Genomic DNA, 18,355 nt, shown 5'->3' with positions numbered 1-18,355 from the left:
AATTATATTTCAGATCAACAGCACTACTGATGTCATGAGCAATTCTACCCATCAACAGTCAAAGAACTATAAAGGTGTTTTAGTAACCATTGATTTATTCTCTCTGCAGGAAATTCCTTTCACCTTACCAGTTGATGAGATCTACATTATGTTTTTAACTCAATCTCTTGCATGCTCAACACACTGCAGAGCTAGGAGAAGCTATACATGAAGCTGGACATGCTTCTAACTGAGAAGTACTGGTGTCATATTCCTAAATGGACCTAGTGTTGAAGGGTTTTCAACAATGTGAGGGGAGTTAGTAGTGGAACTGGTGGTTCATTGCACAGACCCTTGATTATCGCTCAGCTTTCGAACTTCTTAACCAATAAGTGGGTTAAGGTAAACTCAATTTTGATGGGTTTTTGTGTTATTAGGAAAAAGGGATGCTAACACTGTTCCTGGTGATAGGGTTAGACTTAAATAGAGTAAAAGTGTGCTGAAACAATATCATTCCAAACACTGGCAAAACTCATTTTTAACTTTCTACCAAAAAAAAAGCCTGTAACTGAAAAGCTTAAGCATATTTTAAAGTTTTTATACTGAATCTCCAGTCAATGAGGAACCATGAGCTTCACTAACCCGTAACATTTCTGTCAGGGAATAACAAAGCCAATCAGTTTGGAGACTCATTTTGTGTACAGTGTTATATTGAACTCTTTCACTGGAGTCAAGACTAAACTCTATGCTTAATGGGTACTTTTTGTTCAGTTTTGGGCATTTTATGCCAAAGTTTTGAGGTATACTATACACAACATGACTAACAGACGATGCCTAACTCAGGCTGAGCTTGTCCATATTGGAACCAGAGAAGGGGTCTTTATATCTGACTTTATGGAATTGACACATTTTGGAATTAGCTCTGTGTTAGACGGAATATTTGGGCCCCTAGGAATGGGAGTTATTGTAATACACCATAAAAACTATCACATAAAAGCAAGATGTGTCATGGTTTACTGGATTATACCTTTCACAGTTCCTGCCTCCGAAGCCACTTGGGCAATTATTACATGTTGACTTTCCATCTGAATCCAAGAAACAAGTCGATGAAAACCTGAACAAAAATTAAAAGAGAGTTACTGAAGTATTAGCTAACCCCTCTAGCTTTTGAAACAATGGGATATTTACACTGTGTGTTGTACGAGAAGCAACACAAGAATGAAGAGCATTTGAAAAATTTACACATGGTTTTAGTGAAGTTCCTCCCCATTCAGCAGCCTGCAACTAACTGAAAAGCTCTCTGCCTTGTGTTAGGATGCTGGCTCAATAAACTTTCCCCAGAATGTGTAACTGCTGTAGGTTGCTTCACTGTTCTACAATCAACTGAGTACATAGAACAGTACCTTTGGCCCACAATGTTGTGCCAAACTAAATAAATTAGTGATCAAATGGCCAACCAAACTAATCTCTCCTGTCTATACAATGCCCATATCCCTCCATTTTCCTCACATTCATGTACCTATCTAAATATGGGATGTTATGTTTAAGATGTACAAGATGTTGGTGAGGCCTAATTTGGATATTGTGTGCAGTTTTGGTCACCTACCTACAGGAAAGATGTAAATAAGGTTGAAGGAGATGAGAGAAAATTTATAAGGACTGGAGGACCTGAGTTATAAGGAGAGATTGAATAGGTTGGGACTCTATTCCTTGGAACGTAGAAGATTGAGAGGAGATTTGACAGAGGTATTCAAAATTATGGGTGGTATGGATAGGGTAAATGTAAGCAGGCTTTTTCCTCTGAGATTGGGTGAGACTACAACTAGAAGTCATAGGTTAAGGGTAAAATGTGAAAGTTTAAAGGGAACATGAAGGGAAACATCTTCATTTAGAGGGTTGTGAGTATGTGGAACAAGCTGCCAGTACACGAGGTGCTCGATTTCAATATTGAAGAAAAGATTGGATGGGTTCAGAGACAGTAGGGGTATGGATGACTATGGTCCCAATGGAGGTCAATGGGACTAGCAGTTTAAATGGTTCAGCATGGACTAGATGAGCTGAAGGAAGGGCCTGTTTCTGTGCTGTATTTTTCTGTGACTCTATCTCTTAAAGTCTCAATTGTTTTTCCCTCCACCACCGCCCCAGGCAATGCATTCCAGAGTGCAGTTAGACTGTCATTTTCAGCCCATGGTGGGGCAACATTGAAAACAACATCCAATTAAAATTTGTGAGGTAACTGGGCAAAACCCTGAGAAATTACTCCACACACAAGCACGGTCTCACAAATCCTTGCTCACCTCTCCAATCAGCTTAATCCCTACACCCAGGCGCCGTCATATGTTGGGGTTATAGATTACCATTGGCAGTAGCAGGTGCTGTGTTCTTTGCAATCTGCACATTTGTCTTTTCCACTTGTTACATTCTCTGTTTGGTTACAGCAAGAAGCAGTACCCACCAATTATCATATAAAGGTTTGCTGACCACATTGACCATGATATCCAGTTTACTAATCACACCAAAATGATCCATCCACCTGCTGCTTTTAATTTTCCAGTAAAGCCAGCCCACAGAATTTCTCAAGCACTATCATATCCTTGCTATAGCAAAGTTTCTGCTTTGTCCTTAATTACTGTGATGGTTCCAAGACACTCAACTATATCCCTAATTATGCCTGTATTTAAATTAATTCAATAGGTGTTTTCCTCAAATCCTAGAGCAACACACAAAATGGTGGAGGAAGGAACTCAACAAATTGGACAGCATCTGGGGGAGGGAGGAGGACAGTCAATGTTTCCATCCAGATCCTTCATCTGTTCTGAATGACAGAGTGAATACAACCAGACCAGGTAAGGGTCTTGGGTGGGACAATAGACAATAGCCAATAGGTGCAGAAATAGACCATTCGGCCCCTCGAGCCTGCATTGCCATTTTGAGATCATGGCTGATCAATTACCATCAATACCAGGTTCCTGCCTTGTCCCCATATCCCTTGATTCCCCTATCCATAAGATACCTATCTAGCTCCTTCTTGAAAGCATCCAGAGAATTGGCCTCCACTACCTTCCGAGGCAGTGCATTCCAGACCCCCACAACTCCCTGGGAGAAGAAGTTTTTCCTTAACTCTGTCCTAGTGATAGGTGGATCTGGGGGAGAGTGTGAATAGGCTGGGAGGGAGAGTGGGGATAGGCAGAGGCTGGGAGGGAAGTGGGGATAGGCTGGCAGGGGAGAGTGGAAATAGGCTGGGAGGGAGAGTGAGGATAGGCAGAGGCTAGGAGGGGAGAGTGGGGATAGGCTGGGAGGGAGAGTGGGGATAGGCAGAGGCTGGGAGGGAGAGTGGAAATAGACTGGGAGGTGATAGGCGAAGACAGCAAAGGGACGCAGATGACAGAATCTGATAGGAAATCAAAGTGGAAAATAGAATGAAATCAGGGAGATGGTGTGAGTAAATGGGAACACTGGAGGTACGGGAAATCCTACTGGGAGGAGTGTGAGTAATGGGCAGATGGGAGCGGGTGGAGAACGGGGAAGAAACAGAGTAATGGTGGCCTGGTTGAGAGTAAAATAAACTGGATGGATCAAAAGGAGAGAGAAAAGGGACAGGAGTACCAGCTTGCCTGAAATTGGAGAACTTAGTGCTGAGTTCATTGAATTATAGACCACCCAGGCAGAATATGAGGTGCTGTTCCTTTAGTTTATGTTTAGCCTCAACTCCTTATGGACCAGCTTCAAATAGCTCTCAATTACTCTATCAAAGATTTACCTGCCTCCTCCAACAATCTAGCTTCCACATGTTCCAGATTGGAGAATTCCAACTATACTACATCCTCTGCAAAATGAAATTCCTATACACTGCTGTTTTAAATGACCAACCTCTTTTTTGTAACTATAAAATAGGGTTATTTCATCACTATAAAAATCAAATCCTCTTTTGAAAATAAAACAAGTCAGAGTTCAGAACCTGTATCTGGTGGTGAACAACAAAGGTTAATCATATGGGAACAGTAAGGACTGAGCAGCAAAAGTCAGCCATTACTTAGGCAGAGGACAAGGGAAGTTCACAACTGATACTCGATTCCAGTCTTCAACAAGAGACAGTATTATTATTTCCTTCACTTGGTTGAGTAGTGATTATGGAGATCAATTAAAGTGATATTTGCATTTCTCTCCCCCTCCTCTCTCTTTCCATTCCCCATTCTCATTCTCCTCTCTCCCCTTTTCTTCTGCTTACCTGCCTATCACCTCCCTCTGGTGCCCTCCCTTCCCTTTCACTCATGGAGCACTCTCTTCTCCTATCAGATTACTTTTTCAAAAGACATTTACCTTTCCCACTTATCACCTTCCAGCTTCTCACTTCATCCCCCATCTCCTTACCCACCTACATTCTCCTTCACCTGCTTCCACCAATCACCTTCTATCTTGTACTCCTTCCCCTCCCCACTTTCTTAATCTGGCTTCTTTACCCTTCCTTTCCAGTCCTGCTGAAAGGTCTAGGCCCAAAATGAAGATCAACTCTTTATACATGCTGCCAGATCTGCAGAGTTCCTTCAGCATTTTATGTGTTACTCCAGATTTCTAGCATCTGCATAAGCTCTTTTACATCAGTATAAATTGTAGAAAAGTTAGCTTTCTTTAAAAAAACACTTACTGATCTGAGGTGGTTGTTCCTGGGCAGGGACAAGGTTGACAGTCGTCTGGCTTTCCAATTGTGGCATCACCATAGAAACCCGGCAAACACTGCTCACATCTTTGGCCCTGGGTGTTGTGTTTGCATACCTGCAGTTAAATAACATGAAAAACAAAATTCAGTCACTGATGAAAGCAGATAGTTAAGAACTATTCCGATGGAAGACTATTTTGTTGAAGCATCTAAAATGTTAGTTCGGTTTCTCTATCTGCAGATGCTGCCGCATCGATCAAATGTTTTCAGTATTTTCTGCTTTATTTTAGGTTGCCATCATCTGCAATGTTTTGATTTTAATTACTATAATCTGACAGAACAATTATTTAAAAGAAAGAAACAATTTAGGAACGTACAACAGGAAATAACTATAGTACACCCCTTTAAACAGAAATCAGTATCTTAATATCCACTTTTTCAAATCAAAACTGAACACTGTACAAAAGGATAGAGGGCTTGTTATAGAGTAGCAATTATTCGAGGCAATTTAAAACAAATTTTACTATTGATCAGTGTCTAATCAATCCATGCCTGGAAGTTGTCTATGTGAAAGGACTGCTCCATTTGGGGGTCAACTTATTAACTCCCCAAGAGCACAAAGGGAAGTTCACTGTCCAGATGCAGTGATTCAGACATTGAAATCTCAAATGATGTCACATAAACAACACATCATTATCCTGAACACAAGAGATTCTGCAGCTGATGAAGAAACCCCGAAACACTGACTTGTTTATTCCCTTCCATAGAATTTTCCTGACTTGCTGAGTTCCTCCAGCATTTTGTGCATGGAGATCTTTATCCAGGAGAATGTTTTGACAAAAGTAAACAGATCTCCCAGGATAATCATCTCAGGATGGATGAACAAGTGAAGCCGAAGTCACACGTCAAGCACAAAAAGAAATCAGTTGTAGAAATCAAGGCAGCAAAGAAACAACACTTCTCCAAGTTAGAACACGCTGCACACGTAACACAAAAAAGCGTAATGGTCCATAAACTTATACCAGGCATTTTCCCGTTTTGACATCACAGTTGGAATGACCATTGCAATCACAGCGCTCGCATGTCCCCAGGTAAAGGCCATTTGTTTTCCGTATGTAGCCAAAGTCACATTCCTGCGCATAAGAAAGATTGTTCAAACATTCTGCAATTTTCTTTGGAAGTAAACAAAGCAACTCTTTTTTTTAGAAAAGCAAGTATTTAACATTAATGCCATTACTTTTTCCTGTTTGATGAAGAATTCAAGCAATAAACTCCATCAACAACTTTCCCCCCCCCCAACAATTTCAGCGACTCCTGCTCTCATGAGTGTGGCTGCTGAATTATGAAAAACAGAAAACAAGGATGTCTCGAAGTCATGAAGAACTTCAAGTAAATGCAAAAATCGTACCTGGCACGATGATCCTCTGTAGCCTTCTGGGCAGACGCATTCCTCAACCTCTACAGCCTGTTCTTGCCCAGTAGAATGTGGGACTGCAACATCCATAAGGATCTTGGAAATCCTGTAAGCAAACAACTGCAACTAATCCCCAAAAGCAGCTGGATTTTTGCAGGAGGAGCAATGTTTTCCCCAAAAGAGGAAACAGCACAGAAACCAAACAGAGCATAAAAAATTGGAGAATGAATTTCAGGACATGCAACCTTTAATATCATTTTTCAAGCTGCTTCACATCAGCCACCATACTTACAACTGATATTGATCATTTCTTTGAAATGCTTTAAAAATTGGACCTTCATTAGAACTTTATGATGGATTCTAAGGAGGCATTCAGCAGGTGTCAGCATGCACTAATAACTGATGTCAAGCCAGAAGTTGCGACAATAAACTGGGAAAGCTGCTGCCTCTCAGCTTCTGCAGTCCAGGTTAAACCCTCACCTCAGCTGCTACACATGCAGTAAGCTGGGCACCAAGCTGCAACACCTATTCAGGGATCAGGGATGTGTCCATACACTACCTAGTCTCAGTTGCTCCTTCAGAATAACTTGCTCGGATCATGAAAAGCTTAATATCAGCCAAAGCCATTAGGAGGTTTTCTCTGGTGGCAGGTTGTCCATCTGCACGGCGCCATTCCGTCTAAAAAGACAATCAAACTGAATTGTAAGTGACTGAAAAATTAGACAAGTGGCTAGCCTGCTCTTTCTTCACAAATCAAATGTTCAAGATAATGGAAAATGCAGCAAAATTCTATCAATGAGAAATGTTGTTTGAAGTCCTTAACTTATCAACCTAAACATTTACTGTTTCCTTTGCTCTAGTTAATGCCTGACCTGCTGAATACTTACAGTTTCAGTGCTGATAATTCAGATTTCCAGCTTTCACTTTATCATGTTCTTGCTTGGGATCTGCTTCACTCTCCAGCCGTTGTACTTTCTTGTTATAGGTAATACAGTTCTAATGTGAGGCATTTCATTCAGTGACGGAGTACCCATTGATGATGTGCAGTGACACCAAATTAACCTGAAGGAATGGACAGGTTTCTCTGCTCTGCCCAACCTCCCAGCTATTGCAAGTGTTGTCTCTGTTGTCTAAGAACACGGATCCAATCCTGATCTCCAGTGCTCTTTGTGCAGAGACTGCACATTCTCTCAGTGTCTGTGCAAGTCTCCCTTGTTCCCCTGCTTTCTTTGCTGGCAGCTTAATTTGCTGCCGGGGTAATTTAAAGGAATCAAAAGGGAAGATCCTGGGCATGCCGTTGGCTCATGAGCACTACAGCACAGAAACAAGCCCTTTGGCCCATCTAGTTAGGACCAAGCTGTTATTCTGCCTGTTCCTATCCACCATCACTTCCCCATATCCCTCCTATTCCTATACTTATCCAAATTTGCTTTAATTATTGCAATCGAACACGCATCCACTTTCCGTAGCAGCTTATTCGACATTCACACCACCCTGAGTGAAATTCCCCCTCAGATTTCCCCTCAACATTTCACCTTTCACATATGGTCTAACTGAGTCTCACCCAATCTCAATGGAAAAAGCCTGTTCACAATTACTCTATCAATATCCTTCATAATTTTCTATACCTCTATCAAATCTCCCCTCATTCCCTTACATTCCAGGGAATAAAGTCCTAACCTAACAGTCCTGACGAAGGGTCTCAGCCCGTAACGTCGACAGCGCTTCTCCCTATAGAAGCTGCGTTCCACCAGCATTTTGTGTGTGTTTTTCCTAACATATTCAATCTTTTCCTACAATTCAGGTCCTCAGGTCTTGGTAACGAGGGAGAGTGTGAAAGCTGCATCACTCCGAGGGCATAGGATGAGGGGAATGTGATTGCTGTGGAGTCAGCATGAGGGCACTGCACTCAGGGCATCCCTTTGTATGTTACATTGTGTTATTTGTAATAAAATGCACAAAAATCAGTCTTTCAACAAACCATGTTGGCAGCTACACACTGGGTCCAGTCATCGCTTACCCCGAGCTTGAGGTAAAATGCTGATCAGTGTGGTATCATCCCAGAACTAAGTGGAAAAGCAAATGCAGGGGATGCAGGTCGGGTGTTGGCCACAAGCTTGAGGAAACGGAGCAGGAGCAGGCCGTACTCTCTCCAAGCTCACAAACTCATTCCCAACTCACCTTCTCTTTAAAACGTCTTTTGTTTGTCAGGAATGCCTGCTGCAAAATCTAAAGCTACACCAAAACATTGTAGCAGTATATGAAGGCAGCTAACCCCCAACTTCTCACAAACATTATGTTTCTATGTAGATGCATTTATGATAAATGCAGATAGATACATTTCACCAAGAATCCTTGGACCAAGGGGGCCTCTCTACAAAGCACTCCCCTGCAACCCCCAAAAGAGTATGTCACCACCCAGAACTATTTTATCTTTATGTATTACAATAAAAAGAATGAATAGAACCATATTGAGATGCACACATATAGCACTGGCTCATCATCAATCCCCACATTGATTTGTGTGTTAATTCCATTGTAAATCTGTTTCTTCAAGCATATGTCGGAGGAACCCCAGGCTGCTCCACAAGGCAAGGGAAGAGATTGCTGATCCTCTGGCTAGGATCTTTATGTCCTCATTGTCCACGGGAATGATACTGGAGGATTGGAGGGAGGTGAATGTTATCCCCTTCTTCAAAAAAGGTAGTGGGGATAGTCCAGCTAATTATAGACCATTGAGCCTTGCGTCTGTGGTGGGAAAGCTGTTGGAAAAGATTCTTAGAGATAGGATCTATGGGCATTTAGAGAATCATGATCTGATCAGGGACAGTCAGCATGGCTTTGTGAAGGGCAGATCGTGCCTAACAAGCCTGATAGAGTTCTTTGAGGAGGTGACCAGGCATATAGATGAGGGTAGTGCAATGGATGTGATCTACATGGATTTTAGTAAAGCATTTGACAAGGTTCCACATGGTAGGCTTATTCAGAAAGTCAGAAGGCATGGGATCCAGGGAAGTTTGGCCAGGTGGATTCAGAATTGGCTTGCCTGCAGAAGGCAGAGGGTCGTGGTGGAGGGAGTACATTCAGATTGGAGGGTTGTGACTAGTGGTGTCCCACAAGGATCTGTTCTGGGACCTCTACTTTTCGTGATTTTTATTAACGACCTGGATGTGGGGGTAGAAGGGTGGGTTGGCAAGTTTGCAGATGACACAAAGGTTGGTGGTGTTGTAGATAGTGTAGAGGATTGTCGAAGATTGCAGAGACATTGATAGGATGCAGAAGTGGGCTGAGAAGTGGCAGATGGAGTTCAACCTGGAGAAGTGTGAGGTGGTACACTTTGGAAGGACAAACTCCAAGGCAGAGTACAAAGTAAATGGCAGGATACTTGGTAGTGTGGATGAGCAGAGGGATCTGGGGGTACATGTCCACAGATCCCTGAAAGTTGCCTCACAGGTAAATAGGGTAGTTAAGAAAGCTTATGGGGTGTTAGCTTTCATAAGTTGAGAGATAGAGTTTAAGAGTCGCGGGCTATTGATCCAGCTGTATAAAACTCTGGTTAGGCCACACTTGGAGTACTGTGTCCATTTCTGGTCGCCTCACTACAGGAAGGATGTGGAAGCATTGGAAAGGGTACAGGGGAGATTTATCAGGATGCTGCCTGGTTTAGAGAGTATGGGTTATGATCAGAGATTAAGTGAGCTAGGGCTTTACTTTCTGGAGAGAAGGAGGATGAGAGGAGACATGACAGAGGTATACAAGATATTAAGAGGAATAGATAGAGTGGACAGCCAGCACCTCTTCCCCAGGACACCACTGCCCAACACAAGAGGACATGGCTTTAAGATAAGGGGTGGGAAGTTCAAGGGGGATATTAGAGGAAGGTTTTTTACTCAGAGAGTGGTTGGTGTGTGGAATGCACTGCCTGAGTCAGTGGTGGACGCAGATACACTAGTGAAGTTTAAGAGATTACTAGACAGGTATATGGAGGAATTTAAGGTGGGGGGTTATATGGGAGGCAGGGTTTGAGTGTCGGCACAACGTTGTGGGCCAAAGGGCCTGTAATGTGCTGTACTAATCTATGTTCTATGTAAACATCACCCCCTCCCCCCACAGTCACCAGCAGCGTATGCAGACTCCAGAGATCTGGATCGATCCCAACTTCTTAGACTATTGACACAACACTCAACCTGGTAGTGCTGATCTACCAACACTGATTCACAGAAAGCTAGCCAGTTGGAATCAGCCATTGGCTCTTTGGATCTGCTGTTCCCTTTTGATGATGACTGATTATCACATCTGTACACGGCTCTGATCTTCTGCCCATACTACTAACCCCTCTGCATTACGAAATATACCACCTCTTCCTGGATATATTTAATGACTGCCTTCTGTGGAAGAGTGTTCCACAGTTTCACCTAAGGTGAAAAATTCTCTGATCTTGATTCTAAGATGCTGTGACCCCTGATTCTGGGCACTACTGCCATCAGGAACAACCTCTCTGCATTTGATTAAAATCAGCTTCCTCCATTTGATTTATTCAATTAAAATCTTTGATATCAACTTTCCTTTTCTGACGTTCCTGTGATATTGATCTTATCATGTCAGGCTTGCCAGCCAAGGAGTCACTCAGGACTCCTGAACAGAAAGAAGTAAACCTTTGTTGCACTCCAACCATGGTAAAGACAACCCTCCTCAGATCCGAAATGACAAACAGAACTTCAGATGGAACTATAGCCCATGTGTGTTCTATTACCTGTTAACTAATCTAACGCCTCACATTTCAAGCTGGCAGAATAAAAAGCCCCGGCACATTCAAAAACATTTAGACTGGATGCTAACTCGGCAAGGCGTAAAATGATGGGATCTTAATGCAAGCAAATAAGGTCAGTGTAGATAATCAAAAAGGTCAACATTAATATGCTGGGTCGATGGGCCCACCCTGAAAGTTGCCTCATAAGTAGATAGGGTGGTTAAGAAAGCTTATGGAGTGTTAGCTCTTATAAGTCGAGGGACAGAGTTTAGGAGTCGCAGGGATAACATCATCATCAATTTTAACTAACAACAGAGCTCCTCTCCATTCCAGTGTACATCGGGATAAAGTGACAACCTACTTCTTTAAAAGGGACTGTAATGGTGGTGTGTACACCCTGTTCCGGTCTCCTGGTGTAGTGCTCCAGGAATATGTTGTTGCCTTGTAGAATTACATCCGGGAGTCCAGTGACAAGTGAGGCACCAGGATAGATTCTGTGTAGGATGGTGTATTGTAATTTCCCTCCATAGGAAGTAACCTACAGAAATTGACAAAAGAGAGAAAGTAATCAATAATATTTAAAAACAGAAGGCAGGAACTACTGAATGTAACTTGCTCATTTTTGTTCGTTTTTTTTTCATTACAAGGAGGTGGCATTTAGGAGATGATGGCAGTGCTCCTTTTCTTTTCTTTGTTTCATGGCTAACTGGAGAATTGAAGAATTTCAGAGTTACACACTATGATAATAAAATGAACCTCTGAGCCTTTGCTGGAAATCTCCAAATCCGAGCAGATGCTGAGCAGAAGGAGCCAAGGTAGCACCTCTGGGTACAAGGCATCTCAACGGAACAAGAACTAAACAAACATTATTCCTTCTACAAATGAGACATTAAATTAAGTGCAGAAACACTTGCACTGTTAGCTGGCATGGAAACAATTAAATGATATCCTGCACAGGCACTGTTTGTCATTCTTTCTCATAAGGTCTTTATTCAAATGTTGAAATCACTCTGCTTTTGCCCTGGACAGAACCCAAAATGGGTGTACCAGTTCTCAATTCATCAGTTTTCTGATGTACAAATTTTCACTTAATCCTTCAGAAAAGCAGTGAAATGATAGCAAGCAACAAAGCAAACAGGACATGATAAATGCAAACAAGAGACCTCATTTACAGGAAACAAAGACCACCCAGAAACACAGTACAAGGCAATCAATTAACAGAGTCTGTTAATTGGTTTATTATTGACACATGTACCGAGATCTGGGACACAGACACCGAAAGAAGCTGCAGAAGGTTGTAAAGCTAGTCAGCTCCATTTTGGCCTACAAAATCCCCAGGACATCTTTAGGGAGCAGTGACTCAGAAAGGCAGAGTCCATTATTAAGGACCTCCAGCACCCAGGGCATGCCCTTTTCTCACAGTTACCATCAGGTATGAGGTACAGAAGCCTGAAGGGCACACACTCAACAATTCAGGAACAGCTTCTTCCCCTCTGCCGTCCAATTGCTAAATGGACAATGAATCTTTGGACACTACCTCACTTTTTTTTAAATATACAATATTTCTGTTTTTGTATTCTTTTAAAAATCTATTTAATATACATAATTGATTTATTTGTTTATTTATTATTACTATTATTTTTTATTTTATTTATTATTATTTTTCCTTGCCTTCTATATTATGTATTGTATTGAACTGCTGTTGCTAAGTGAACAAATTTCACGTTACATGCTGGTGATAATAAACCTGATTCTGACTCTGCGAAGATCTTTAGTTTACATGCCGTATAGACAGATCATTCTTTACATACATGAGGAAAAGCTATAACAGAATACAGAATATAATCTAACAGTTACAGAAGAAGTGCCGGGCCATTGTCAAACAAGATGCGAGGGCCATGAGGAGGGAGGTTGAGGAGTTAACTGCATGTGCAATTGGTCCATTCAGGAGTCAGGAGACAGTGGGTACAGTAGTTGCCATACCAAGCTGTGGTGCATTCAACAGAGAAGGCCATTCAGTCCACCTGTTGTATGTTAGCTCTCACAGCAAAGAGGGGCTGGCACTAGTCTGGACCACATAGCCAGAAGCCACTAACATTTTTGTTGTGTCTCTATTGTGCTGTTACTCGACTTGCAATGGCAACCCAAATTAGGAACTTTATTTACCTTATCACCCTTAAAATGCTCAGGCAGAACTAAATAGTAGATGTCTCGCGGGATCGTGGCAAAAGCTGAAAAAGTCAGCTCATTTGAAGCACTGAACCGAATTCCTTCAGACGTCCTACGAGAGTCTGCCAAATTGCTCAAGGCATAAAGATTCTGCTCCTGGGCATGAAAACCTCCCCGCACCTTGTGAGGAACAAACAACACAATTCAGTAAAAGCACAAGAAGAAAAGTTCAACTGCTCTATGTATTTACAACTATGTGAAGTATTGAGTTCTATTACTGGGACACGTCTATATAACAAAATCCTGCTTTGTGAGAGCTGTATGCAGTGAGTGCAGCTGCCAGAAATCTGAAACAAAATGCTGATAACACTCCGCAACCAGGCCATCAACGGAAAAGAAAAAGTTTAGTTTTCAGGCTTGAGACCCTTTGTCAGAACCAAATATCTCACTGTGAGCTGTCAAATTCACTTGCAGTGTTCTGAAACAAGGCATATTTGATAATGTTGACTAGACTCAGAAACATGAAGGATTAGCCCAAAAAAATCCAGATTTTCCTGTGCAAACACAAGGAAATCAGCAGATGCTGGAAATTCAAACAACACACACAAAATGCTGGTAGAACACAGAAGGCCAGGTAGCATCTACAGGGAGAAGTGCTGTCGACATTTCGGGCCGAGACTCTTCGTCAGGACTAACCGAAAGGAAAGATAGTAAGAGATTTGAAAGTAGTGGGGGGAGGGGGAAATGCAAAATGATAGGAGAAGACCAGAGGGGGAGGGATGAAGCTAAGAGCTAGAAAGGTGATTGGCAAAAGTGATACAGAGCTGGAGAAGGGAAAGGATCATGGGATGGGAGGCCGCGGGAGAAAGAAAGGGAGAGGGGGAAGCACCAGAGGGAGATGGAGAACAGGTAAACAACTAAATATGTCAGGGATGTGGTTTTCCTGTATTGTGTATATTATTGCAAATGGCAATGTAGCTGTTAAAGAATTTAGATGAAAATTTATTGCAAAACCTCAGTTTTCTGGATAATGACAATAAATCCTTAAAAAAGAACATGGCAAAAGCTAACGCTCAGTTTAATCCCCTGCACGAAATACACAGCATCCACCACAGTGATATCACAAGCACTTTAGTACAAATTACTTACTGAATGTAACTTAAATTGAAAAAGATGATGAAACACTTCGACTGGAGAGCAAATAATAATGGAACAGTTTTCCCCTGCTAACATCCTCCATACCTAAACTATGCCTCATTGAAAAAATGCAATCATCAACATACTGTAGTTGTAAAGCAGATCAGATTCTGTTAGAATAAATCCAAAAATTTCCTGGAGAAACGGGAATTACTTCGCTAACAGTTTTACTTATGGACTAACCTGGTCTCTGTGCCAAGATGAACTAGCGCAGTCTTTGCTGTTCCCCATGCAAAAGCATTTCAGGCAGCCGTCCACATTGGACTCATCTAAATTGAAGGATCCCTTTTTGCATTCGTTACAGAATCTTCCAACAACATTGGGCTGTAAGAGAGCCAACACAGCAAGAGCTTGATAATGGTGTGCGAGACCTGGGCCTCTGTGTATTTAAGAGTCAAAAGGACGAGACATAACAGAAAGGTGCAGTTGAATGCAATCCATTTGTCATAACTAAAAGCTAATGGCAAGACTTGATCCATCAAGTCAATCTCTGCATTTCACACACTCAGAATATAACATAATAATATCAATGAGACAAAACTAATTGAAGGAACTGTTCTAAAGGGTACAAAAATAGTCACAAGGATGTCACGGGGACTGGAGGGCTTGAGTTATAAGGAGGATGAATCAGCTGGAACATAGGCAATCGAGGGTCAACCTTAGAGAGGTACATAACATCGTGAGGTGTGTAGGTAAGGTGGATAGTCACAGTTTTTTTCTCCCAGGCTAGTATTTTCCCAAGCAGCAGGAGGTGGGATTGGAGCAAGATGGATAATTGGAGGCTAGCGAACCACAGCCACTGAAACATATATACAGCAGCAAGCATGCGTGCAGAATCAGGAAACAATTTGGCCAAGGATGCAGAGGATTTTCAAATCTTTACTGGCATGTAAACAATTTCAAAATTCAGAAAGCATCAATATAAATTACGGAGTGGGCTTTGTTTGAACACAGAGCCAGAATTCAAACAAGGATATGTAAATCAATAAACACGTTGAATCCATAGGTCAAATACTCTAGTCACAGAGTCCTACGGTACAAAATAGGCCCTTCAGCCTATCACGTCAATGCAAACTATGAAGTACCCCATCTACACTAACCCATTTATCAGCACATGGTGTATAGTTTTCCTTGCTTTGGTATTTAAATTGCTTATCCAGATGTTGAGAAACTATCTCCACTACTCTCTCTGAGAGGGCCTTTTAAACTCTAACCAAAATCATTCTCAGATCCCCCACTATCCCTTTGTCCTCACCTTAAAACTCAGACCTTTGGTTTTAGGTATCTCCAGTGTAGGGAAAACTTTCTCACTATCTATCCCATCAATGACAGACATAATTTTATTCAACTCTATCAGATCCCTGCCCTCAGCCTCCTCCACGCTAAGAAAATCAAATCTAGCCTTTCCAGTCTCCTCTCATAATGGAAATGTTCTATCCCATTGAAGTAGTCACAGATTCAAAGGCTATAACTGATTCAAACACATCACTCAAAACTACTTCCGAAAGGAACCTGCCACTGCTGCTGAAGCTCTATCTTGCCACTGCCTTCTCCCGTGGATGTCCGGTACAGTACCACCGACAACACAGACCACATTCTCCATTGTTCAGTAGCCGTGAGGTAATGCTAAAGTAATACAAGACCTTAGTTGGACCCCACTTGGAGTACTGCATTCAGTTCTGGTCACCTCACTACAGGAAGGATGTGGATACTGTAGAGAGTGCAGAGGAGATTTACAAGGATGTCATCTGGATTGGAGAGCATACCTTATGAGAATAGGTTGAGTGAACTTGAAGCAACTGAGGATGAGAAGTGACCTAATAGAGGTGTATAAGCTGATGAGAGGCAATGATCGTGTGGACAGCCAGAGGCTTTTTCCCAGGGCTGAAATGGCTAACACTAAGGGGCATAGTTTTAAGGCGCTTGAAAGTAGGTACAAGCGAGACGTCAATGGTATGCTTTTCACAGAGCGTGGTGGGTGCGTGGAATGCATTGCCAACGATGGTGGTAGAGGATACAATAAGGTCTTTTAAGAAATTTAGATAGGTACATGGAGCTTAGAAAAACAGAGGGCTATGCAGTACGGAAATTCTAGGCAATTCCTAGAGTAGGTTACATGGTCAGCACAACATTGTGAGCCAAAGGGCCTGTAATGTGCTGTAGCTGTCTATGTTCATTCCCCCCAATGTCCAAGCATTATAACATACCTTGCACACACAATATCCTGTCGATAGATTTGTGACGTCAGTTCCTTTGCTGTCACACTTTGCAATTTCACCTGCTTTATTACAGAACAAGGAACTTTACTTAGGATTATAACATAGATGTCAGGGCAACAAGAAATGTAATTAGTAATGTTTTCAACGTGTTACCACCCATTTTCTAAATATTAGTAAAGAAATTGACGGCTTTCCACTTACACTGGAATCCCAAAGTTAATCTGAACTCTGATAACATTGAGCTTCTCTTACTCGCTTTGTGTGTGAGGTGTGTATAGCTTCCTGGAACTTACCAGTTAATGTGCATTTTCCACCTGGAGTCATTGGGTTTCCAGTGTAACCAACAGCACAACTACAAAAAAAAACAAACACAGGTTAAAGCAAAACCACTTGCTTGTCGCCAGCCCAGAGAAACAGACTGTGGTCACAAAGCACCCACGTTTCACATCGTCGCCCAGTGTAGCCAGCCTGACAGGCGTCACAGGTGGGACGACCATCTGTATCCAGGAAGCAGCTGTCTGAAAACCTGCAGGCAAACACAGACATCAGTTAGGGCACTGGGAACATGAAACCTTCTGCAGATCTCAGCTGGATGTCACTTCCGAGGGAGCCTTTACTAACATAGCCTGCATCCTGAACCTTTAATACAGTGGCTCAGAAAACACAAGTGGAATGTGTTGCAGGGGGAGGAGGAAAGGCATGCAGGGTCCGGGGAGCATAGAAGCTAGCAGAGAAGGTGGGAGAGGTGTGTGGACGGGGGTGTGCAAGGGAATCAGGGGGAGGAAGACACAGGAAAAGGTTGGGGGGGGGGGGGGGGAGTGCCAGACACTGATGGCAAGGGGAGAGGTGTGGAGTAAGGAAAGAATGGGAAAGAGGCAGAAAAGGGCAGAATGGGTAAGTGGGACGTCGAGAGAGCTCGGGGTAAGTGATGAGTGGAGGAGCATGGAAATATCTACTTTTTTGTAAATTAACTTCCAGGGAAAGATGCAGATATTTAAGTTTTTGAAGCTCAGTCAGTGTTGAACTAAGTTATCTGTCATTGATGAACATATTGGGGAACAACAAATATAGAAAAGGCTAAAATGAGGAAACATAAGGTGACTGAACAAAAAGTATGTGATTAATGTGGAAACTATTTAATCCTCTCCCAATTCAGTGCCAACCCATTAACCTGACAGTCTAAAGGACTGCATCCAATACACCAAGTTGTTCCAGCTCTGCTGTTCTGCCAGGCTGCCTGCTGTGTAACACATACCTGCTGTTGGATTCAATGAACGGGCAGGGGCAGGGCATGCAGTCATTGGGAGTTCCACGGGTGGGATTGCCAAAAAACCCTGGTTTGCACTTGTCACACTGTGGGCCCTCTGTGTTATGCTGGCAGTTCTGTGAGATACAGAAGTGGGAAGACATTCAGCCTTGGCATACAGAAACAGAAAAATCCTCCGTTCTTGTTATTATTGCTGATCACACCCACATGAATTAGGAGTCATATATCCAGCTGCAGACGTGCATCAAGCAACATTGCTCGATCAAAGTGGTTAATGCCACGTTTCCTTGCTGTACTCCATCTGCTAAGTAGCTGTCTGGTCATTCAGTTTGTCTACAGCCTCCTGGTATCTGCTCTGCAGCTTGCATTCCCATTTAATTTTATGCCATCAGCAAACTTGGAAATATTACATGTGCTCCCCTCAAGCCAAGGCATTGATGTAGATTGTGAACGTCTGGCACCCAAGTATTAATCCAGGCACGTGCCACATTAGTCAAGCCCTACCATCTTACGCTTTCTGTTAACCAACCCTTAATCGTCACCCAATTTCAGCTACTCTAACTTTGTTAACCAACCTTTTGTGTGGGACCCTAGCCTTTTGAAGGATCCAAGTACAGCATATTCACTGGTTCCCCTTAATCCACCACACTAAACTCATTTTATTCTCTCCACAAACCAATCAATTCTTCCTAGATCCTATCAC

General features: G+C 42.4%; 1 protein-coding gene across 3 annotated transcripts in view; it reads right to left on the bottom strand.

Moving 5' to 3' along the window:
- hspg2 (heparan sulfate proteoglycan 2) overlaps nucleotides 1-18,355 on the bottom strand; it is a 521,654-nt gene that overhangs the window by 260,010 nt on the left and 243,289 nt on the right. For all 3 annotated transcript variants that reach the window (XM_059951673.1, XM_059951675.1, XM_059951674.1), the window contains exons 18-29: nucleotides 17,641-17,768; nucleotides 16,825-16,911; nucleotides 16,679-16,737; nucleotides 16,374-16,447; nucleotides 14,350-14,490; nucleotides 12,967-13,149; nucleotides 11,162-11,338; nucleotides 6,610-6,728; nucleotides 6,045-6,156; nucleotides 5,659-5,769; nucleotides 4,625-4,752; nucleotides 1,007-1,093 (exon numbers count right to left, since the gene is read on the bottom strand). In XM_059951673.1, the coding sequence (XP_059807656.1) occupies nucleotides 1,007-1,093; nucleotides 4,625-4,752; nucleotides 5,659-5,769; nucleotides 6,045-6,156; nucleotides 6,610-6,728; nucleotides 11,162-11,338; nucleotides 12,967-13,149; nucleotides 14,350-14,490; nucleotides 16,374-16,447; nucleotides 16,679-16,737; nucleotides 16,825-16,911; nucleotides 17,641-17,768 (1,406 nt within the window). The remainder of the gene's footprint in view (nucleotides 1-1,006; nucleotides 1,094-4,624; nucleotides 4,753-5,658; nucleotides 5,770-6,044; nucleotides 6,157-6,609; nucleotides 6,729-11,161; nucleotides 11,339-12,966; nucleotides 13,150-14,349; nucleotides 14,491-16,373; nucleotides 16,448-16,678; nucleotides 16,738-16,824; nucleotides 16,912-17,640; nucleotides 17,769-18,355) is intronic.

The sequence above is a fragment of the Hypanus sabinus genome, chromosome 27, assembly GCF_030144855.1.
Source record: "Hypanus sabinus isolate sHypSab1 chromosome 27, sHypSab1.hap1, whole genome shotgun sequence".
In the NCBI taxonomy this organism is placed as follows: Eukaryota; Metazoa; Chordata; class Chondrichthyes; order Myliobatiformes; family Dasyatidae; genus Hypanus; species Hypanus sabinus.
This window is presented reverse-complemented; position numbering and strand designations above follow the sequence as displayed.